Source organism: Ammospiza caudacuta, chromosome 9 (genome assembly GCF_027887145.1).
Source record: "Ammospiza caudacuta isolate bAmmCau1 chromosome 9, bAmmCau1.pri, whole genome shotgun sequence".
NCBI classification, from domain to species: domain Eukaryota; kingdom Metazoa; phylum Chordata; class Aves; order Passeriformes; family Passerellidae; genus Ammospiza; species Ammospiza caudacuta.
In genome coordinates, this window is record NC_080601.1 from 13,438,316 (window position 1) to 13,464,339 (window position 26,024).

Below are 26,024 nucleotides of genomic sequence, written 5' to 3' on the forward strand. Positions count from 1 at the left end.
TCATCATCTTAGGGGTATACATCTTACATCAACTCTAAGAAACAATCAGAAAACAACATGATTCTTTGAGTTGCCTTCATATTGCTACCATCAATTTCACTTTTAACAATATTGTCAGAGAATGCAGAGATGATATGCAAAAATGGTAGCTGTGAACTAAGATAAATGAACTTAATAAAATGTTCCTAAGTAAAGGATTTACAGATTATTCAGTCGCTAGCAATGAATGAGACATTCAGCTTAGATCTATTTTCCTCTACACCAGTTTTGTTATATATGTGATATGTATCAGAAATATGTATAAATATGTATTTATACAATGTTAACAGCATGGGAACCGTATTCAAGAACCTTCCAGACTAACATTCCTCAACTCCCAATTCTTCTCACTTGCAGCTTTTATTAAATCTTACTGGGTATTTCCACCTTGTTTAGACTCATGTTTGAATTGGAAGCATTTAAGAAGTATTTTTTTATGAATTAGTCTGTGAAGTCCACCTGTGAGAGGTCTTGCACAAAATAAATCAAGAATTGCTAGAAATAGTGGGACTGATTCTGGTCTACTTTGCAATATGCAAGAAAATTAAAGAGTCATAACAGAGTAGAAACACAACAACTGTCATTCAGGTGTGAGGTGTCCTCTTATATTTTGCCTCAAATGGCTCTTATTGAACCAAAAATCAATTCCCAGGTATTCTTGACTGGCACAAGCAACACCAAATGTTCCAATAATGCAGAATTTGATCTTATAAAATACAGACAAGAGAATCAACTCCCACTTATGTGTTCCTACAGGCAAAGCCTTCATGGATCATGCCTATTGGGAAACAAGAGATTTCAGCTCACTAAGAGAATTTTCACAAATGCAACTGCACTACTTGCCTGAAGGAGATATTTCCCAGGCAGAGGCTTGTGAATCCTCTAACCAGACATTTTGGAATAGAAATCTAAATCAGAAATGCTGTCCAGGATGCTCTCTGAATACACGGTCTTTTTATGCTCACCTGTTTCCTGCTCCATGTTTTATTGTTATCTGTCTCACAATGGAATTATGTACTAAGTCATTCCTCCCCTAAACTTTTTTGTTTTTAACCTTCTGACAAAAAACAGCATCATACTCCAGAAATCAGCCTAAATTTGCACAACTTTATGAGCCAAACTATGTCCTCCAATGATTTCTGACCTGTACTAGCTGAATTTACAGAGACAGCCATGACTGACATCTCCATCAAATGCTGTGGATTTTGCCAAATTCATCCAATCATTGAGGGCATTTATGGGATGTTGACCTTCAGTAAGTGACTGTGTTAAAGTGAGTATTTTTGCTTCAGTGGATTGAAAACCATAAGGTAATGCTTTAGAAAATAATTTAGGGGTAACTCTTGCAGTACATTTGTAGCTTATCATAAGATTTATCACATTTTTTAATAAAGACCAGTATGAACACTTAAAAAAAGATATCCAAGACCTATTTATGGTAACCAAGGCCAAACTGTTGAAAGGAATCCCAATTATTTTTAGTAGAATAATTTTACGAAACTGAGAACAATTTACTCCAAAAGTTCTTTGAGCAGCATAGAGAGGAGTTACTGGCTGATTCTTCTCACTGACATCCTTCTCACAGAAAAAAAATTGCTTTGAATAGTTGAGAAAAATACAAGGATTTTTCAAAAGAGTCTTCAAGTTTTATTCAGTGGATAAAAGCTAAACAAACTGCAGTGAAGGCTGCCATCCTTTTCCTACCAGGCACAAAATAGCCACAACCGAGAAGAAAAGGAACTCTGGAAATGCTTCTAAAAAAATCTCTGAAAAATAATTTCCAAAACTTTACAACTAACACCCAATAGCACCAGATGCAATATCAAAATTTACCCAGGATCAAACCTTACCCTTTTACACTTTCTAGCTTGGTGTTGGGCTCAGTACCAGGTAACTCTTCCAGAGTGCCTGGGAAAGGAAATAGAACAGTGAAATCATCCTCCCATCAGGGAGTTTAGAAAGTCTGTGTAAATCCTTCTGAATCCTACTGCTACCTCAACTATCTTGTTCAAGCTCGTGTGGTCTATGTGCTGCAATTGCATACACATGCTAGGATTTTCCCCAAAGCTTCCACAATGGTTAAAGAAAATTCAGATCTTGTTAATAAATCTTTCATATTAAATGGGTTTAAATTGACAGAACAAGTTTGTGGCTGGCTAGGTACAAGTGATATAAAGCCCTCTGCCATGAATAATGGAGCAGAGACATCTGAGATAAAGAAAGTCTCAAAGTTTAAATATCTGTCTAGAGACATTTGGGTTTGCTGCCTTTATTTTTTTTTTAATTACACTTCCAAAGCCTAAGAATAAACATTTTTAGATACCAATTAAGAGACTCATATAACCATTCCTCTGCTTTAGGGAATTAGCTAGAGTGAGGGATGAAATGATTAAAGATAAGAAGGAAGGGTTTGAAGAAATGGAGAAGATTTGATATCTCAGAGCTTCCCACATACATGCTGGCCACTTCTTACAATGCAGAAATGCAACAAGACTTCTGCTGGCATGTTTGCCACTTCAGTAAACTTCAGTGTTGCTATCAAAGAAGAGATGATGAATAACTTGCACAAATATTATACATGGACAAATAATAATTTGTCTTAAAGACTGACTGGAGGTACCCAATCCAGGATTTTTGCAGAAGGCATCATCAAGTTTTATGCAGACACACACACACCTCTGTCAGTCAGTCTTTCTCAAGTGCTCCTTTTCCTGTGAGCTAAATCTCCTCTGGCAATATTCCATGACCAATAATTAGAACAAGTTTAGGTGATGAAGCAAGCTTTTCTCTCTGTTAATTTAAAAATAAAAACAACAAGTGAGCTCCCAATCCCTACTTCTATATTAACTGTAAAGAGGGTAAGACCTAAGTTCATATATTTTACTGAAAATTGCTCTTTACATATATTTAGAGATACTTCCTGTCTTATATCCTAATTATTTTTAACTTACCAGTTACTGCAGTCAGGTAAGAGATGCATCTTCTTCCTGTTTCTTTTTTTTTTTTTTTTTTGGAATGCAAATTCCTTTTCCAAATTGAATATTAATTTGTATGACCTTTTCAATATTTCTGAAGAGCAGGTTGATTAACTCAGATTGTGTCAAAATATTTGACTGAAGAAAGCAGTGAATTGACTTCAGTTGTACCAACAGAAGTAAAATTCACTCTGTCTCAAAGTCTGGCCCGGTAACAAATTTTGTATCTACCAAGCCCAAGACTTGGTTTTACTCCCCATGCAGGTGAATTTATTAATGGCACACGATTAATTCCTCAATGGAGATAAATGCCACAAGACCATTGCCATCATCCTGCTGCTACTCCACCTGAACAAAGTTAGGAGGAACTCGGCTGATGAGCACACAAAATTCAGTCATTACTTAGGGAGCACTGCTTTATACTGAGGACTTCAGTTATAACATTATCCAGTGAGCTTCAATCAAGACATCATTCTGGTAGCATGGGCAGTGGCATCTGATTAGCCTAGTTCTGGTATTTTAAACACAAATCACTGATTTTGTGGTTTTTTTTTTCTAACAGCTAACTGGGTGTAAGAGAATGCAACAGAGGAAGCGAGGATTTGAGATTATAAATAGAAAACACACACACAGAGGAAAAAAGGTAATTATGTTTTCTGTAATTTTACTCCCCTATTGCTAATGGTAGGAGCAACCTGGACACAGTGAGTGTCCAGATCACAGCCAGGGTTAACTGTTCTCTGTTAACTCACTGAATGGCAGATTTTAGTACCTCTGATGTGGGGAAATGGCTCAAGCCAAGTAACCAGTGAGAGATGTGCACTCTCTGGTTTATGGAACTTTTTAGTAAGCCTTGGCAAGTGCTATCTATACTAATCCTACCAATAATGGGATGCCATTATAGTGCAAGAGTTCTATTATAATTACATTGCAAAGGTTCCACATTGCCAGAGTTTCATACCTCCTTGATGTTTCTTGTAGGCAGATCCTCCAGGCACTGACTCTTCCTCATCCTCACAGCAGCCACTGACTCCAGTGCCCACCAACCCACTCTTTTATAACACTCTTCTCTTTGGCTACAGCTGTGGCCTGTTAACATTAGGCCTGCTTCTACTCTTTAATAATTAACCCAGCTGCCACTCTTTAGGGGGTAAGATCACTTTTTATACTACCTTTATTTACTTACATTCTATCCCCCTACAATAATGCAGTTGATAAAGATCACAATATTTCAAGTTCTTGGAAGGCACAGTGATAACAGTTAAAAAGTCAGAACTGATATTTATGTAAATTATTGTACCACACTGGACATTACATCTTCAGAAAAAAATTGTAAAGCAAACAAGCCTACCACTCCTCCCCAAGAAATTAACATGTAAAACTTCAGTTAAAGCTCCAGAACTTTTCACTGTTAAGAAAAAACCAAACAAGCAACAACTGGTGGAAGTATTTAGCTTTGACAGTTAAGATGAGATTTTTCAAGGAGCCTAATGAATGCTCCAGCTGCATTCTGGATTAAATTAAGTGGCTAATTTATGTTGTGCTTCTTTGTTAGCTGCTAGTGATGGGCAAGCCCAGCAGCACGGATGCAGAATGGCAGGAATGGACTTTGCATGACATGATTATTCAGCAGTAAATGAGGCTGGGGACAGCCCAATACTGCTGTCACTTAAAGCTGTGTTAAAGTGCCTGACATGGGCAAGCTTAACTAAACACTGAGATGGCAGCTCCCAGAGTGATCACTGCGAGTGTGTGGTTAGGAACGACAAGATTCAAACCAAAGGAGCTCTGCTCAGCAGCAGAAACTCCAAAACCAGTCAAAAGACTTTTTTAAAAATTACCTATTAACTTCCTTTCAAATAATTATATCTCCTCAGATGCTCCTGGGGTTTATTTCTTCCTTCACAAAGTAAATTGCTCTCCTTACTCTTTGCAAGGCTTAACAAAAGAGACTGAGTAAAAATGTCAAAGTCACTCAGTATTTTTTCAGACACCTTGTTCCCAGTTATGGCTAAGACTTCCAGGCTGAATAAAAAGAATAAATGATAGGAAATAAAATATGAAAGTGAACTGCAGGCACTGTGCTTGTTCCCAGTTGATCAGATTCTTACTCAAAAACAACAAACCTGAGAGGAAAATATTGCACTCCTGCTATTATCGGATTAGTATGGATCTTTTATTTTAGTTTGGGGTCAAGACAAATATCTGTCTCTATATTTGCAGTGTCGAACCCACAATGTCTGAACAACACCTAACACTTGACACAATAAACTCTCAGGAGCATTGAACACATATTGTGCTCAATGTCCTGGACTCTCACTCAGGCTTTATTTACATAAAGCAAATAAACAGCTGAAAGGATCTAAAACATTGGAGGAAAAGCAGCAATACATTAGTCTTTCCACCTCAAGCTCAGTGGGTATTTGCTGGGATGTACTTCACACAGATAGAGTTTCAAGTTCACAGAAAGCTGACTAGCAGATAACAGATCCTGATAACCTTCAAAGCTCTGCATTGCTGTTGAAAAATGCTCACTTCCCACCAAAGTCTCCAATGGATTAGCAGCTTTGTGATGTGTGAGCCCTCCCCACGGCCTTTCATTATAGTTCATAGTCACTTAAGCCTTTTCCTAATAAATAGACAATGCCAAGGGTGAGATTATGAAATACCCCAAAGTTAAGTTGATAACAGTTTAATTAAATGTTGCTCCCTAACAACATTTCTGGGATGGTTCTGGCAATAAAAAGGAAAAGTGAATGTTGCAATTGCTTCCTTTGCTTTTCCCATGACACTGCCTTTCAGAGCATGCTGCAGAAGGTCTGGTTACATGACATGGTTGCTAAATTCAGTTTTACACTGGGCACAAAAAATTCATTTTGAGATTGGTATGGAGAAAGCTCTGTATGATCAGATTTTGTCTGCTTCTTTTTAATTAAAATAATAGGGACAGCTCCTCAAAGGGAGTAAGTGAGCATAGCTCTGTTGAAGGGAGCATTTTCCAAACCTTCCCTCAAAGTCAACAGCAAAAACTTCCCATTAAATCCATACTGTGCTTTCTGTGGAGATGCACATCTCTGTACATGGAACTTACAAGCAGGATTTATTCACTTAATCAAGACAGTAAATGCACATTTCTCTTCTGCAGTTACTCTTTTGGATGCTGCTTTATTCCTTCATGCTGCAAGTAATGGCTCTAAGTGCCACAGCCTTGCTTTCACCCTGCAAGTCACCTGTGATGGATAAGCAGATGAATGGTTTCCTAATATCTCCTGCGAGATAACTTCTACAGTGCTATATTTTTTAATATATTATGTTTTTTCTGTATGTAAACCAACTCTGATTCAACTTCAGCTTGGAAATTTTACTTTGGTAAGGGCTTGGGGTCAGTGCCTCATCATCTGCTGTTGTTGAAGCAGGCAATGTGTGACAGGCACCAAAACATACAGAACTTCAGCTTTATCTGTGGAAGACATGGAGAGGAGGGATTAATTTTACACTGCCCCTTAAAACTGGACTGCTCTTATGGCTGTGAATTATTTGGCACAATAATTGTGTCTGTTAAAAATCCATACATCCTTCTAGTAGACTTTCAGCACAATTATCCCTTACAACACCCCAAAATAAGGATACACTTAGATTGTGTTAAATCAGTAGTGCATAAGGGTATATATAGGAGTTTTACCAGGGCAAACTAGATTAACCAAACTAAATTAAAACAAGGCATAATGTCACAAATTAAATAAGGAAAAAAGATGAGTTCATTTTCAAAAGTAAAAATGTCAATAAAAATACAGACAAGGAACACTTGATTGCATAAGAAGCAAAATTAATTAAATCCCAATGTGACACTTTGCCATGGTACATTTACTAGGCAGTGTAAAAAACCATGAACTCTGACTCAGACATCCCATATCACACACAGAACAGCCAGAAAAAAACATTTCTCACAACTGCAAAAGCAGCAGCTTGCAGCAGTAGTTCATGGCATCATAGATCTCACCACACTGGAATAACCTTCACTCCTCCCCTGACCCATAACACACATTTTATTGATGTTTCTCCCCAGACCAACACTTATTTTCTGACTCAGCTGCAGCACTTACTGATTTGTCTCCTCAGCAAAACTCCTGGCTTCACTTTTGCCATGAGAACCATCATTCCCAGACTTGCCTTTTAGGATAGCAACAGGAAACAATCCCCTTTCCTCTACAGCAACAGAATCAGTGTTCCATAGGAGCACTGCTGCCTTTTCCAGCTGATTACGCTGCCTCCTAACCAACAACTGAAGGGGTTTCTTTTCTTGAAGAGGCACTGGACTTTCCCCTTTTTTTAATTTTACCTTTCCTGCCTGCCTCAGCTTCTGTCTTAAACGATCTGCCATGAAAACATGGGTCAACAGGAGGGCTGACAGCATTTTACAGCCCTGATCTGCGGCGCTCCATGCTGAGCAAACAGCACTGGGAAGCAATCCAGCAGACAGGAGTGTTTTTCAGACACCACTTGTCTCCTCCCTAAAAAGCTGCAATTTAGCAGTAGGTGCAGAAAGGCACAGCAGCAAAGAGAAGGGCTCAGACACTTAATACACTGTATTTTGGACAACAGAACATTATTTCTTCATTGCGCTCATAACAAATGTCCTTGAAAACACCAAGTGAAACACTAACAGCTAAACACAAATGGCATTTGATTATATTACAAAGGTGCCCCTGTGGTTTTGGACACAGCTTCAGTTGTTTATTTACCCCTACATAAGACAGACTAGGCAGAAGAGACACAGATGTGTGTGGCAAGTGGGTGAGCAGCTCAGGCCAGCTCCTGAGCACAGCCCTTGTGCCTCTTCAGGCGGGTGGAGGAGTGTGAGCACTGCTGCCAGAGCAGCTCTCACACACAGACCTGGCTGTCTCCAGCAATGGACTGCCTGACTGCTCCATCTCAACAACTGAGGTCTTCTCATCCAGTGACATTAAACTAATGAACTGCATAACTCCTTACCTGTGTGGCACTTTGGATTTTTAGAACAGTAACAAACTTATTAACCAAGAATGATTAAACTTACAGTAAGAAACCATTTTTCTCTGTAATACCTCCTAGTGGTAGACAACCTGAAGTGGTTCCTTTCTGCTTTCTGTTCCAAAAAACCCCACCCCAAGAAGCAGAGCACCCACAACATGATGGTTCACATTAACAGCATTCTTAAGGAAAGTAACATTCATATCATACATTTCTAAAAATGTGCATGGACAAAATGGCATTGGAACGAATTAGGAGTTGTGTGTTTGTGCATAACATAAATGGAAAAAAAAGTTACTTTAGTTAAATGTGTGTGTACATGTTTTAGTGAAAATAGAAAAGATTACAGAAATAAAGGAGGAAACTATACACTGGATAGCTTGTTTAGGTATTCATACAGACAAAAGGAATCTGGGAGATCAGTAATCTTCCATTTACAACTCTTCTGTTGTATTTTTGTTCAGGAAACTTTGAATTTTAGAACTGATTCCTCTGACATTTTCTGTCATGAATTAAGATTTATTTTATCTTATATAGTAATGCATTTATACATTTAGCCACTTAACAATTTTTCATAAGATACGCAGGCATTTGTTGGCATTTATCTTTCAATCCCCCACAGTGTAAAATATCTTTGACAGATGCAATGATAGAAATATGTGAATGCCAGATTACATGAAGAAATCACAATAACATTATTTCTTGGGAATTATTATTAGAACTGAAAGTTAGCATCTATTGCAGCACCTGGGATACAAAAATATGGTTTTCATCTATTTTTTAATCACTTATATTCATTTCAGATACAATTCTGTCAACTTTTAAATGAAAATTATTATGTCATCTGAAATTACTTTTGTTCACTAACTATACAAACAGTTTCAAATCAGTTCACATTTTTATCGCACTGCACAAGAGAAATCTCACGTTAATACCCAGGAGCGCAGCAGAATCACATTCTTCAAAAAGACAGAGATCTCTTCCCAGTTAAGAAAGCAAAATTATGGTCAAGATTCTCTGCTTCTTGCCATCCCTCTTTCAGTGAATTCATGCCCTCCTGCAAGTCTGTTTCTGTTCCCACCTGTGCTCCAGCACCCGCTCACCCTTCCATGGAATCAGGTGGAGTCGTGGCTCTGTAGGGCAGCTCTGGCCTCTGACAGATCCCTCTGGGATGTTCCCAACTAAATGGGTCAGGTATGATCAAAGGTAGCAGAGGCGTTTTACCAAATATTTCTAGCAAATTGCAGGAAAAAAAAAATAAAAAAAAAAAAAAACAGAAGCACTGAACCTAACAAACAATGTTGTTGTTAAAGGCACAAAAGGTTACCTTTGGTTTCCAAAATGGAAAGATCTTCTGCAGTTATTTTTTTTTTCTGTTTCGCTAAATAAAAAAAATCTCACACAGTTGCATTCAGGCTTCTTAGTGAATAAAAGAACTTAATGCATAATCATTTGCTGAAGAAAATGAAAAATAAAGTTAATGAAAATTATGATGTCATTTTGCATTCAATTTAGATGATGGAAAGAAGTATCAATATTTGTATTTCCCATCTTACTTATTACAATGATAATTAACAATACCTTTCCTAAAGAGAGGAAAGCAAAAATGGTGTCTAAAGAGACATTTTAATTATTTTAAACTTATTAAAAGCTTCAGAGTTCATGTATTTGGAATATATAATGCAGCTAAAGCAGTTTAAGTATAGGCAATGTTAGAAAGGAAAAAAGCATAAGAGCAATCAAAATCCCCTTTTTCACAGATTTTCAAAAATGAGGGTGGGAGTTAATCCTGACTGCTAATCCATGTTTCATGTTCATGCTCCTCCTTCAGGTTATTGCAAAGGTACATGTTAATAAAAGCACTTATGGAACAAAGAGTGTTTAGGTTGTATAGTTCAAGCCAGGCCTTATTTTGGTGGCATTCTCTGAAGTCTGTAACTCCTTTACTAAGGCTCTTTGAGGAGGAGGCTGCATTATGGGAGCTGTATCAAACAAGATTGTTGAATTGCTTAGCACATCTCTCGTGGCCATTAGAAATCTCAATACTTCCAGTTGTTCCTTTACATTTTTGCCTAAATACAGAATTTAATGTGAAACCAGATACTAGGTGAGAAATTCTCGATATCACAAACACAGAGTAAATAAGCAAAGGTGTCTAGAACAGAAAAACTTCCTGGCATTTCAGTTGTGATGATCTAAGCCAAAACAATGGACTGCAGCTCATTCCTTTTAGAACTTGTGTTTACATAAAGCTGAAAAAATATTGTACTGTAGCCGTGGATAATTAGAAAGCTGCAGAGGAAGTTTAGTTTAGAGTTTTATCACATACTTTTTCTAGCAGTAAAATGACATAAATAAATAAGGACTAGTATATTTTCGACAGGACAAGAAAAACAGGGCAATCAAAACTAAGACTAAATTCTTTTTTACCTACCCAGAGCACAGCATTGTAAATAAGCAGAGAATTGAGTATCAATAAGCAATTATTTGTCTCAATCACAAAATATCAAGTAGCAGAAAATACATTATTCCAGAGCATTTCTAGAAAAATAAAAAAGGAGCCATTTTATCTAGATATAAGGAAAATCTTTTACCACTAGAACAGTCAAGCATTGGAACAGGTTGCCTGGGGAAGCTGTGCAGTCCTAGGTTTTTAAGATTAATCTGGATTAAGTCCTGAGCAGCCTGGTGGCACCTGAGTTGACCTTGCTTCAAGCCTCAGATTAAAGACCTGAGCTTCCACCCTGAATCATGCAGGGGTTCTGGGACATCCATTTTACAAATATTTTTTAAGTAAAAAGGTAACTCACAGACACACCAACTACTGCTTTAGAGGACAGAAGTTACAGACAACAGGGAACAGAAATAAAAAAGTACATGTGGGAGCATAATAAGTGGCATAAAGCAAAATAAAACTTAAAAAAAATTGAATTAGCGCCTCCTAAAAGGTAAAAAAGGCAATAACTATTAAGTAATACTCACAGATAAAAGACTGGAGAAAAGAATCAGAGAAAAAATATTTGTATGCTAGTAAATAATCTATTCTAGACCAAAAACCACTTCAAACATATTGCACAGAGAGGCCAGTGCATGAAGACAGAGATAGCAAAGAGGGAAGGGATACTCTGAATTATTCTACCAAGTCTGTTGCTCCTTGCACTGCAGGGCTCTGCACAATTAACTAAAAGATAGTTTGGAGATAAACGTGAGGTTGGCAAAAGCACCTCTGAATAAACCGAAGGCTCTCGTTTATTACTGAATTATAAAAGAGGTTCTAGGCTCTAGCATAAAAGAAATAAGGAGTTCTGAATAATAGATGCAGGTGTTCATATATGGCCTTATGAATAATTCAGAAAATTTAACATTACAGACTTTTTTAAGGGGAAAAAAGATAACACTGACACCAGAAGTAATGGTGATACCAAAATAAGCAGGGAGTGAGAGATGGCTGCAGAGCTGTGACAAACGATGGAAGAAGAAAGGAAAACACCCAGAGGAAGTAAAGAGCTAAAAAGCTGCTCTTAAGAACAATGACACAAGTACTGACAGGGAGAGACAGACTCCTTTGAAGAGCAGAAGACTTTGTAAGCAGGATCATCAGCACAGCTCTGATACCAACACGAGCACCCACATTTTTTATAACACTGAGAGCAAAAAAAGGAAGGCTAAGGTGAAGGTATCAAAGTGATGGAGCAAGCAATAAAGATGACAAAAGTGTAAATTAAATGACTGATGGTACACATCTTGGCACCATAAAATGAGGAGCATAGAACGGGAGAAAAAGCAATGTTATATCACAGGGGTTACTATGGGAAGGCAATTCCCTAACAAGTGAATCATATACTGCGAGTTGTATGAATTTTTATTAGCATGCTCTATTAAGAGAAAAAATTCTATAAATTTAAATTGAAGAAAGATTTAGGGAAATGGAGCATATTTTGGGGACTGGGGAGGCAAAGAATGGGCTCCTTAAAGAGTGAATGGCCTCTCCAGCACGTTTGCCACGGTTTGAAATGGGAACAGACTGTGTCCCATTTTTGCTAAACTGGCACCACCAGAACCAGGAACACAGGCTGGACATGCAGTAAGGTGTCTGTAGCACATTTCAATTCTGAATTCACAAGGCATTTGCCACAGTAAGAGTTATACCTGCAGACTTTTAGGTGATCCTGAATTCTCTTTGCACAAGGACTGTTTGACTTTGAGCACGGCTGAGCAGACGGAAGGGGATGTTTACCAAACTGATTCATGGCCCACAGATGCTAAACCAAATCCACAAAGGTGTTGAGGCAATGAAACCATCAAAACAGCTGACACATGGATACTAACACATCTTAAAAGGCATAGAAAAAATTACCAATAACTTTAAGAAAACAAGGCAATGTCATTACGTAACTCACTCTTTGAGGAAACAACTCCTGACATAAAAGTGGGATAAAGCAGCATCAGTGCTAAGGCATACATTTGAATTGTCTTTCAGCTGTTCTCTATCCACATCAAGTAAGACCCTTTGACCCAATACTGACAAGTAAGATATTGGCCATCCAGTGTAGTGCTCACAAATCACCACTTGCATTCAGCAAAAAATAAATAACAGAATTTTCATATTTTCCCTGAGGTTTAAATTTTTCATAGTTTTTTTGGAACAAAAACTTTAATATAATATGTGCTTAAAAGTAGTAATTTTTTTAAAAAAACACATGAATACTTATTTAACTTCAAAGAAACAGCATAATTTAAGACAATTTCATCTACTTTTTCTCTCCAGTTCACCTTTAAGTAACTTTATGGAATAAATTTAAAGTGACTTGATTTGTTCTATAGGATTCCTATAGAATTCACTCACCTTCTTCCACCAATGGTCAGCCACCTTATTTCAAGACAGGCTTCACTACTAATTGAGAGAATGAGATGCTCTGGTACCACCTTACCTTGAAAAGAGACTCCATCAGGCAAGAGACATTTTTTAAACATGCTAGATAGATTCACAAGAAAAAACTGACAAATAAAATATTCACTTGTCTTTGTCATTTTCTCTTCATCATTCATTAAACAAACACTTAATTGAGGCCATTATCTTAGTTTTGACTTAAACACATTACCTAAAGTACAGATGCATAAAAAGCCTTCAGGTAGAAGTCACAGTCTCATACTCTCACTGAAGCAGGCTGTTAACTTGAGTTTAATAAAGCCTTATATTTTTGTGACGCACTTCCTAAAACAATGCACTGAGTGCAACTGTTTGCAGCTGAACAATTGTAAAGGTCTACTCTGTCAGCCCCTGGAGTGTCCAAAATCTCCAGCCCAGCTGGCTTTATATGCAGTGCACAGACTCTACTTCACAGCCTCAAAGAAAAATAGGGCACAGAAGACATCCAGACTTTTCTCATCAGCAGCAACTCATCCTTATCTTGAAAGCAAATTTAAATTATTTGAATGAGAGTAATGAGCACAGTGTAGAATAAACACAGAAAATGATGTGTCTGGTATTTTTCATTAATATCCCATGCACGTACGTATTATACTGATAAATACGTATTTTTGTTTTTCTAAAGCTGATTAACTGTATTTAACACTGCTGTATTCATTTTCTGAGCATTCATATTTTATGAGCTGGTAAAGTTAGTGTACATTGTGATTTCCATTTTTCAAATGCTGCATTACTTCTGGGTACAGGAGAGGGCATTATGATAACAAATTAGTAAAAGCTTCAGTGTGTGCATGCTGTACTCTCCATTAAAGCTCAATAGAGCAGTTTGTGATACCACTGATTTGTAGTAACTGCTGTAAACAGCAACACACTTAAACAGAGCAAGTTCATTGATCAGTAGATTTATAAAACGAACACAAAAAGAAAGTCCCCAGAAGTACATTAAAAAAAAAAAAAAAGAAAACAATCAGGAAGGTACAAAAGATAAAAGGATAAAAGGTAGGGAGAAGGAGAATGGAAGTTTAAGATAGGAACAAAGATACTACTAGTTTTCCACAATTGCACCAAATTACTTGTACATACTCAATTTTGTAACTACTGTTGAGATTTATCTAGTTTGTTAGATTTAGGTAATTTGGAGCCAATCAGGAAAAGGACAGACTCACTTCATATGTCAGTCCAGTCACACACGGGATCCTGATTTCAGGTTCTGCACATTATCTCAGAAATAACATATATCATACCAAAATATCCACTGTCTTCCACATGTTTTAATCCAAGGGCAACACAGAAGTAACTCTTATTAAATCCAACTACAATTCTCAAAATATACAGCAAACAATCACTCTGAAAACACCCAAAGCCTTTGTAGGCATCAATTTTAAACACTCTTGGCTTGCACTGAGATACTCAAGTCTTCACAGCACTGAAGAACTTTATCCCATGGCACAGAGGACTGGCAAGAGCTGGAAGAGCAGGGGGGAGGCCAGGCTTGGGCAGGCAGCCCAGCCCTGCCCTATGGCCATGCATCAGCTGCCTTCACCCTGTGCTGCTTGCATTACTCAAAACCTTGAGCTTTGGGTGACCACGGTCATTATTTCAATGAGGAAACAACTTACACACCTGGTAATTAACAGCAAGCTCTGGGAAACTACTAATAGAAGTAGTAATGCGCTCAATGGCAAAAACTTCTTTGTCTCTGACTTTCATCTCCTCTGTAAACTGCTTGCTCTAATTAACTTTATCCGGCTCTTTTCTGCTACTTTGTATTTCACTATTGAACAGTGAAGACTTAAATTGTTTTAGTTAATTCTGCTGAGAACTAATATACTGTCCCATTTTGTGCTCCTCCATTACCAGGTTATTTTTGGATTTCTATTTTTTATTTTCTATTTGAATGTGAAATGCAAAATTATCAAGCGACATAAAAAATAACCATAGAGTAAAACTATATTACAATAGAGTTTACTTGGTAAAGTAGGCATGGAGTAGTACATAATTAACTCAGCACAAAAGTAAAAAGATCATATTAATTCATATGATAATTACAGGAAGACTCATACAATAGATATAAATGTAGTGAGTAAATTACATGAACATGTTCCAAAAGGATCTGGACCCATAGTAAATGAAAATACCTCATGGTGATTTATTTAACCACCCAAAGAAGAAAAGCTACCAGTGGCAAACAAAAAAGTCCATTTGTCATCTCAATGTAACAGTTTACAAGCAACTCTGAGATAATTTCCACTGTTGTTAAGAACTGAGCATACAAGAACACCACCTGCACTCATACACAGGATTTGTTTTTCCCTCTTCCTTTTGTGCTGCCCACGCTCGTGTCCCAGATAATTGTTGGCTGTTAAGTCTGAAGCAATACCAGCAGATACCCTGGGCCACTGGACAGAGTGTTTTTCAGCAGAATCACGCTTGAAATGAGGAAAAACCAATGCAGATTGGAACAGGAAATGATCATGAGACAATTTTCAGTTACGATAAAAAATATCTTTATTAGAAACTGTCAGCCAGAGTAGGAATATCTCTGTGCTTCTCCACGTGCCAATATCCTACAGCTCCTGCAAAAGAAGAGAAAAGGCAGCTCATGAAACAATAACTTAGTGCTCTGCACAGCACAGTGCCAATTTTCCCACACTGCTTACCCTTCTCCTCTGCTTCCAGCAATTACTGGCAGGACACCATCTCTACTCGTTCTAGGCAGGACACAGAAGGACAGAAAGAGATTTAGTTCACTGTCAAAAGCATTGATTTTTCTATACAACTGTAGTACACATTACAAGAGCGCCAGTGCCATGGAACATCTATGGAGGTACTTACGTTCTGCTTCCCAAATCCTTGCATCATTTACAGAGTGAGACTTGACATCTAGGCAGCACCTCCAAGCAGCAAAAGGGCAAAGCAGCCCTGATTCACTGTGGCTGCACAAACATGGTCCAGATCAGGGGTTTGCAGCCTCTCCTCCTGTGCCAAGATAACCTCAACACACAGTGAGCAACCTTGTACTAATAACAAATCCCCCCCATCCCAAACAACAGTTCTCACAGACATGTCCAGATGGTACTCACTGCTTTGAAGCCTCCTCCCAGTCCTCCCTCAACTGGAAACATGAAGTGTCACTGGCAGATCTTGTGGCAGCTGTCCGTAATCCACCTCCGACACGAGGATCTCACCTTTGCCCTGCCAGCCTTGTTTCAGCAGTGTACAAGTTACTGTCTACATATTTTTGCATCTGGTTAAAGTGCACCTGAGCCCAAACAAAGGCCAAACCTCAGCACTGCAAGTCATCTAATTGCATTAGCATACCGTGGTGTCACTTTTAACAATTCCTCAGGCTCAGCACAGCATTTACCTAAATACCATATTCAAAATGCAGGTTATGAGACTGACTGGGTATAAGGTCACATTTAAATACACAGCTGTCTGCTCAGTGTTGAAGCCATCTAATTACCTGTATTTCATGATAAAAAGTGTTTCACTCTGAGGCACACCAGCTGTGCAGGAACCCAGGGCACATGCCCAATCCCAACCAGAATGTACACATAGTATGTGTAAGTAGAGACAGGACACAGCAAAGCCCTTCTGTGAGCAGGTGAGATGCTGTATCCTCAGCTGAAATCCAACCTGGAGGTCCCTTCTCCCTGAGGTGCCAAGGATTTTGAAGCGGGCATGATGAAGAAGAGGCTTGTACCTGGCACTAGGAGGTACATGGAAACTTACCTGGCGGCTTGTACACAACTTCCATTTCTCAGGCTTCACAAATTCTTTTATTTTTAAACCCACAGGTGACACTTGGACCTTATTAGTGCCCCCCAAATCAGCACAGAGTGGAACTCAGTCCACATTCACCCTGGGAGTGACAGAGTAACAGTCCTGAAGTATCATGAGGGCTGATGTACAACCCCTTTTAGAGTCTGGTACAGACCTCACCTAATGCAACTTTCTCCTCCCAACCCAGACCCCAGGAAAACAGAGAAACCCAAACCAGCTCTGGCTTTCTCAACTTGTCAGTGCACCTTGTTATCAGTTTGTACTTTTAAAATTTCTCTAAGTTTTACCACAAATGATCAGGCATTCAGTTAGAGAGAGCAGCAGAAACCAAATACTGGGGAAGGTTACCAGAGTAAGTTATATATATTAAAATTATTTTATCCACACAGTTCACAGAATTACTATTTTGACAGAGCAACACAATAAGGCAATTAATGACACACAGAAGTTAACCACACAGTAAACCTTTTAAAAATAATGCAAGTTAATCCAACCCAGTTCATTGACAGAAAGTGCAGATAAATTGGGAAAATTACATACTGCGAAAAGTAAAGATGGCAGCACCTAACCAAGATGGTAGATAGGTTACAAAACATTAAGGTAAAAATCTTTCCCTCTCAACTAAACTAGAACCATATGCCTTAAACAGAGCCAAGATGTGAGGCAGCCTGCAACTCATGCACCAGAGGCGTGGTGACTTTAATTTCAGAGATATGTTCTCCTAAACAGATACAACCACTGGCAGAGCTTCCTGCAGCCCCTGAGGAGCCCCTGCTCCATCCACTGCTCTCACAGCACTCAGGCATCAGCTGTTCCTGTAGAACTCTCTCCTCTGCTGCTCACATCTCTTTCCCCTAGAGATGATAAATGACTCTTCTTTCCAGCTAAGTGAATCCCACGGAAAATGCTGAGGGTCTAAATCCATTTCATGCCTCAGGATGCTATTGTTATTTTGCAGCATACTTAAAAAGGACAGGTATTTCATAAGGCAAACTGAAAGATGAGGTCCCAAGAGCAAAGCCTTTAGTGAGTTTGAAAAGATAAAAGCCAGAAGGAGGTAATGAAAATTTGAGGCAGGACGAAGAACAAAGGGATTCAAGGAGCAGTGATAATGATGGTAGAAAACATTGCAAGTATCAATGGCTACCAGAGTAGCCCTTCTTAGGTCTTCAGAAATTTACCAACAGAGTACAGATTAAATAATTTAAATACTTATTGATTAATAACAATTATTAATCAATTATTAACAAATATATTTATTAGAAAGATATGGTCTCATAGTTCTGGGGGATGATTGTGATCAGAATCTCTAATAAGATATTGTGCAAACAGGAGCATAAAAACAGTGAGTGTGCCGTATTACCAGCAAAAGATATACCTGCTTTATACCATTAAAAGGAATACAGGGAAAACTTAACCTAATTTCTTTATTTTTTAAACATGTATCCTTTAGAACACATACAGTTTTGGTCATGTAATTCAATGAATGTTAATTCATCCTCTCTTCCAGCAAGGACTGGAGCATTACAGCTTTTTATAACAGATAAGAGCTTCTAAACGGTAACAAAGGTAAGGACCATTCATGCACACACTGGTAATTTATTATCATTTTCTGGTTGCTACTGCAAAACACTGAGCTTCAGAGGAAAGAATCCAGGTTTCCAGTTTTTGAGCTGTGTAAGGACTAATGAACTTTGCCTTTTTATTTCTGGCATACTGGAAAAATACTAAGTTGTTGCACTATTGGTTATCCTACCCATCAGCAAAACCAACTTTTTCAGTTTGTAAAAATCAGAATGCATCAGTCACAGTGTGTGACACAAGGTCACTGAGTCAATCTGGTTAACTGGAGCAGGTATTCCCAGAGTCTGACATCACCTTAGCACAATGAGGAGGCAGCAAGAATAGGCACAGTGAAAATACAGCATGCACCACCTTCTCCACTGTTAACAGCTGCTCAGACTACAGAAAACAGAACATATTTCACATTGTAGTCATGGCAAGGAGATATATCAAGGTTAATAGGATCCCATTCTTAAGTTACTTTATTACTCTGCTCAATTAAATGCTATTTAATGATTCAGCACTTACAAGATTTTATATACCATTCATACTCCATTGAATTCAGTTACTCCATTGACTTCAGTAAGCTCCTGATTTTTCCAGAAAAGATGAGTAGTTCTAAGGAAAAAAATATTAACTTTCTGTTTAAGACTTAAGAATAAACAAATTAAAAGTAGTGACTATATATAACAACTGCTATATTTTCTGTAATTCACGCATGGGGAGATTGAGATTATCACACCAGAATTGTTTACACCACTGATACTGGATTAACTGGTAAGGAGCCCAAGGATGAAGACTACTTCATGTTATGTCTGTATTTCCATCAAAAACTGCAGTGGCCGTTGAACTTTATTGGAGCATTTTATTTCCAGTTGTATTCACCATAAATTACTGTTACAGCATAAAAGATCAGCATTCTGGATCATCAGAGTTGGTGTAGGCAACTTGCTGAAACAGTAGTGTTTGCTCCTGTGTTATTCCAGCAGGCTATTCCAATACTCACCTTTGTGTTTCATGCCTTTGCACACCTTAACTGCACTTATCCTCAGTGTAAGAAAAGAGTTGAAAAGGCAGCTCCTTGTCTCAGGCACTGGCTTGCAGCTCACAACATCCACAGGTGACTCTCAGGTAACAATTTCACTCTGCAGCTGGGAGAACATGCAGCAGGCCAGTGTTCCTCAACAGCTTTCAGCTGCTCCAAAGTGACCATGTTTGCTGTCACAGATATTTTTCCTCATCAACAAAATTTTCACCAGAAAGGTAAACCATTCAGCCCTGAAGCGCAGTTAACCACTTGGGTAAAAAAATTATTATGAGCTGTAGATACTTGTAACTCCATGCTCTCTAATGCTAATGATACATCACTTAGTTTTTTCATTGTATAACAGCTGCTTCTTTTGATAATTTTTTTAACAATCTCTCTTGCTCACATACACATTACCAACCACCAGCCTGCTTCCCATTGACACAGAATTGTTAATGCTGCTCATGTTTCCAGTTTGTAGGACCATGGTGACAACTCTCCCTTACTTTTGTGTTGGAAATGTGCATAAAATTGCATGCATCCTCACAGGTGACACACAGGGCACCAGAGCAGAGCAGGTGAGCTGCACAGGGCTCTCCTCACAGCGCTCTGCTCCTGTGTGAGGAGGGGAGAGGACACAGCCAAGTCTGCACCCCCTCACAAGGAAGAAATAGTTTCTGTGGTACTGAAAGGTAGCCCCCTGAGAGCTGAGGAATCTAAATTCAGAAAGCCTGGAAAAACTTACTGCAACTGAGAATCTGAAGCACAGACAGATTAAACGACCTTGCCCAAAGCCTGTCCAGGAGATTGCATCAGAGATGGATATTGAATCAACTGACAATCAAACACAAGACTGTTTTTTTTTTTTTTTATGTACTAGAAAGTACAAACCATTTCTTTATCACCAGAAGTTTCATAAAGCTGGACCACTGATGACAATATTTCAATCCACAATTTTAAGGCCATAATGTCCCTTGACCACATACTTGGCTTTCATTTAATTCAGGTGGTGCTGCACATGAATACATCAGAACCATACATTAATTGCTACATTTGCAACATTTTAAAACAGATTTGCCACATCAATATGCCCTTCTTTGTCTCTGTTATCCATACAAAGAAACAGACAGTGCAGATCAATATCAGCAGCAATATTAAAGTAACAGGTATTCAAGTTTTGGAATGCACAATATGGAATATTGTATGGAACACAAACCTAACAAGACCCAGACAGGAAAAGGGGTGTGAGACCATGAGCAAGGTTAATACAAAATTATGAATGCATAATTCTTGTTCCCAAAGCACTGTTTGTGAGAGAAGGGTCCTCAGGAAAGAGATTTCAACCAAATCAATGGAAAAGCAACAGGCACTGCCTCTATTGAGCACTGGAATGGGCTGCCACAGGAACTTGTAGGGGAAAACAGCACCAACTGGTTCACAACAGGATACACAAATTAATTCATGGACTACAGCTTCCTAACAGGACAGTAAAAGGACTGACTATGTATATATTCTTCACTGATCCTTGAGAGTCTAGGAAAAAAAAAAAAAAAAAGAAAGAAAGAAAGAAACCCAAACCCCACACTTATCTACCTTCCTTGGCAAAGTACACTAAAGTAGGGGTGTAGTTTCAGTGCACATTTCATCTGCCCCTTGGACACCTCTACAGACAGATGTTCCCACTGACATGAGGTTTCAGCTTTGTCTAACATGGAAGGAATTCAGCTTGACCTGGCAATCCAACTTAAATGGTTTACATGGTTTCCAAACAAAATTTCTGTAAGATGATGATGAAAATGGAATTTCTAAGGCAACTGAGCCCACAAATGCAATGAAAACAAGAGTGTTCTCTGGATTACATACAAACAAAACAAGTTCAGCACTGAGTCTACATTGTTGTTTTTTTCTAGCTAGAAAACACTCTTTGCATTAATTGTCATTATTTTCTACAGTCCAGAAGTAAACTCATAGAGGCTTTACAGGCGTGTCCCGAATTTGATGAGCATATTGTCATCTGAACTTTCTGCACAGGCTGTGGATTTGCTACAGATACAGCAATGATTCCATGTATGCTTTCATTTCCTAAGTAAATCTTCATGAAGACCAGAAGAGGATTTAAGAAGCACAAGCATTTCACTTCTGCATATGATTCCAGAACTTGCATTTTTCTAGCCCAGAGAAAACAACTTCAAGCATCATTTTAGGCTGCTGTCATAATATTTTCAGGCTTGAGATACAAGATTTCATTAGTTTTTATGCCATCAGGATCTGCTTCAATATTAAATAAAAAAAAAATCTGAGAGCTACTAATATGAGAGGACTGTTCTGAGCCAGGATTTCAGGGATTGGCTTTAGTTCATGCCTTAAAGAAATGTCTTAAAAAAAAAGAGAGGAAACTGAAAGTCTCAAAATAAAATTAAAATAATTCAGCTTTGCCTCTTGGGTTACACTCTCCTGCTTCTTAGAGAAAGGTTCACTCAAAGCATCCCATGTATCTATACTCCTTATCCTCTTTTACATAAATGCTTGTCCTTCAACTTGTGTGCCTCAAGACTGCTGCTCACAATTAAAGCTAAGCAGGAAAAGCAGGATATCTGCAGAGCCTTTCAAGTAACCATTCCCCAGCTGTGCCTGTCCAATAAGTCTCTGAAGAGCACTTGCATTGATTCCACTGGCACTTCACAAGCCTCACATAAGGTGAAGTGAAACACAAAACTTCTGGGCCTCATGAACCAGCTCCCCAGAGAGAACAGTGCCCGAGGATTGGCACAAACCCAAAAGCAGGAGCACAAAATCCCAAAACCTGCTGGCACCTTTGCTCCTGTAGCCTGCCATGCAGTTAATATTCAGCACCTTATTGGGTTCTTGGCAATTTATACTTAAGTGGTCAACAAAATCCCCATGCTGGAACTTATAATTGATAGGTTATAAGGCACTTAATTATAAAATCTAAAAAAGTCAAGTAAAACTTAGCATAGGAAAAGAGCATATTAAAAGTAACTGTTTTGTGACTTCAGTAGGAAATTGCATGCTTTTTATCACAGTGTTTTCATTCATATTTAATGGTTTATGCAAGCTGTTCTTACACAAAGGAGCACTAACTCTGTTAAAGATGGATCTCAGCTTCCTGAAGCCTGAAGATCACCAGCTGAGAGGTGATCTGTTAAGCCTGTCATTCCATCAGGCTATGAACACATCACAGAGCTGCAGCTGAGCCAACAGAATGTTATCTTCCTTTCCAAAATTGTGAGGAGAAATTATTCACTCCATTTTTAGCTTTTTTTTCTAACCAATTTAACTTTTTTCACAGAATGATGGATTTTTGACTCTTTTCTTAAAAGCGTTTCTCTGATTTGAGTTATATTTAATAAGATGTTTCTTATTAAACCTTATTAATATTGCAATTACAAAAAAAAAATCTGATTTAAAATTTACTTTCATCTACATGAAAAAGTTAGTAACTCTACCCTAAAATCACATATAAAATACTATTCCTCAAGATTATATGGTCACATAACCTTTATGTTATGTTTCATTAAATACCAATGAAATACTAAAACATCATTATGTAGGTTTTAAGATCCATAGCAGTGGAAAAGAGAAAAAATTAAACCTTCATATAATTTCAAATGAAATTGGCAAGTATAAGAGGAACCCAGTCCAAAACCCAGTGGTGGAGGTCATGGGAGTGTTCCCATTAACTTCCATGTTCTTTGGACTAAGGAAACAAGATAAATCTCAGCAACTGAAAGGAAGAGAAGGTACAACTTACCCATGAATTCAATTCCTAAATGGTCTGCTATACTCATGAAAGCATGTAAAAGAAAAAGAGAAAAGAAACAGAAACGTTAGAAACAGTAAAATATAAATTGATCTTGATATGGCAGAGCAGCAGAATATTTGGGGTAAGGGCCCACTGTGTGGGTACAGGTCCAAAACAAAGGCACAGCTCTGACCCTCAAAGGCAATCCTAAGGTGAAATTCAGGACACAGCTGTCACATGAAGAGATGTGCATTTGGGGTAGGAAACAAATGCCTTTATATTTGACTTTATGTTCAAGGCAGCTACCTGAAGGCCTTTCATTTTCCCATCCTCCTGGAACTCCTCTCTCAACCTGCTCACCACTGTCCTTAGTTAGACAAGGTTGGTTCTTTCCTTTTCTCTGACAGGGACCAAAAGCTGAAGAGATGAATGGAAGGCTTTCACTGAGTTTGGCAGCTCTCACCTCAGCACAGCAGCCACACTTGCACCCAACGTGACTCCTGCCTGCTCTCTGCTGCACAACAAAACCCAACAGCAGCAAAGGGAAGCCACCTTCCCAACCTGGCCATCAACAGACAGCATGCAGTAATTTCAAGACATCCCAAAGTGAAGCAAAAACCTTAACATTTTTAGAACATTGAGTTATCACATGGATTTGTAAACATTTCAGGGCTCTTTTTTTACATAATGAATTAGAGTCCTCTAAGAACTACATAGCAAAGCTAAAAGATTTTCCAGCATAACCCAAGAGTTAGTTCAAACACTTCATTTTACTGCCAACTCTGGTACCTGTGATGACATAATGGAATATTTGGGTTTCTGTTGAAAATGCTGGGAATTCTTCACCTTTTGCACCCTTTCAATCCACCCAGAGGAAGGCACTGATTATCAGCTTGCTCAGTTCACTTAGCATACAAATCTATAGAACAGCTGATAAGCTCCACGTTTTATTTTCATGTACTCCAAAAGTAAAGAACACAAGATGATGGTATATGGCATAAATACCTGGTTAGCATGGTGTTAGGGAAGGCACATTATGCAAGTTTAGTGAAAAATTAATCTTTCCTTTTGAAAATACATAACCCAAAACCATACATATATGGACTTCACATAATGATCTGTATTCTTGCACTCACATACAAATATCATGTACAAACATCCCTAGCACATTTGACAGGGATGTGGATGGAATTCTTATAAAAGCATGAGATATATGAAAAGTGCATCAAACATATTATATTTATGGAGATTTGTAGCTTTTTTCCCTAATTTTCTGTACCTGTGAAATCTGCAAACGTTATCTACATGCAATTCACACCTTTGATTCCTTCTGTAAATCAGATCAAAATGCAGTAGAAAATTCCTTACTTTAAAAACAGACAGCAGAGACCAAAGCACCATAATCTGGTCTCCAAGGAACTAAAGATATTGACACATGGAGGAAGACCATATAGTATCATCTTCTTAAGTCTATGTAGAACAACTGAAAAAAAATTTCTTCTTTCCTAACTAGGCTATACACCTTCTCTACTTGTTTTCTACTTGGAACCTACAATTCTCCCTTTGAGTTCACCAACATGGTTAAAAATCACTTCCTCAAAAAATAGATACAAAAAATACTTTTCCTTTAAAAAGATGAAAAAAGGCATTTCAGTTCATATTTGAGTGGCTTATACTTAGGTGAGAATCAAGGATATATGGAACCTTCCTGGGAAACATGTTCAGCTGCAAAGTGTGGAAACATGTCAGGTGATTTATTTTTAATATCTCATGTGCATACAACTTCAGCAACCAGCACACTATATACTGCTGACAAAGCTGATTTCCCCAGATTACGATAAAAGGATGTCCAGCGGGATAAACCTTTACAATAAAATATCCAAGCTGCCAATCAAGCAGTAGTTCAGCAAGCCCTATGAGCAGCTCTTTGGGAACAGAAAGCAAGGAAATGGTAACTCTGGCAGATCAGCACACCCTGGCACTGGTTATGGCCATCACTGCCCCTTGGTGACCAGGCACCAGTGAACGCTCTCCCTGGCACTGCTGTGGTGCAAATCAGTGACTCTGCAGGCTCCAGCTTTGGAGATGGCTTTCTCCCCTCTTACCAACAGCAAGAAACTCTCCCAGCAGGGCTGGTGGGGGACGTGAGCTGTTGTGGTGACCTGAGACTGAACCAAACACTGAAATGTGAAGTACTGACCCTGGCAATTCACGGTGTGACAAAGAACTGTTCTATTGCTGTGCAGCCCTGGCGATGAACAGCCTGCACAGCACGTCCCTGGACACAGCAAGTGCAATGCCAAGTAATTCATTGTCAGCAAATGGACTCTGGTAGAAAAAAAATGCATATGAGAGCTATAAATGTGCTGAAGCGTGGGTGCTGCTCCACAAGATGGGGTCATTAACCAAATAATGTGACTGTATTTTACTTCTGTTATTGTGGTTTCTTCTTTCTTTCTGGTATTGCTGTGTTCTTAGAAACTAATATATTTCTCAGATAGGAAGATTATTCACTTTTATTTTTTATTTTATCAGTATTTCTCCATTTTCATGTTGATGTGGGAAAAATACTGTGCCTTGTGGTCCTGGCACTATGGTAATGTGTTGCTAGTATTAAAGACCTTTTAATTTAGACTGGCTAAATACAAACACACCTGTGAATACTTGATAACGAGGACAAGAGAAAATAAATTTGCAGTCACTAATGGATTAATTTATTAGTGCTCCACAAAACAAAATACTGCCCTGTGTCTGGATTGTGGTTTGCTGCAGCTTTTTCCTTAGTCATATTAACACTATGAACAGAAATATAAACTCAACATGTAAATCTAACTGAAAAATCATGGACATGAAAGTATCCATTATAAACCTCTACAGACATTTTTACCCTTTCTAAGGACAAGCTGACTTTGGCATAAAGACAGCTTTAGG

The 26,024-nt window shown here is 38.3% G+C and overlaps 1 protein-coding gene across 1 annotated transcript in view; it reads right to left on the minus strand.

Annotated features, from left to right (window-relative positions):
- NRG3 (neuregulin 3) overlaps positions 1 to 26,024 on the minus strand; it is a 332,377-nt gene that overhangs the window by 38,876 nt on the left and 267,477 nt on the right. Inside the window, exon 4 of the mRNA XM_058810699.1 lies at positions 23,103 to 23,129. Within this exon, the coding sequence (XP_058666682.1) occupies positions 23,103 to 23,129 (27 nt within the window). The remainder of the gene's footprint in view (positions 1 to 23,102; positions 23,130 to 26,024) is intronic.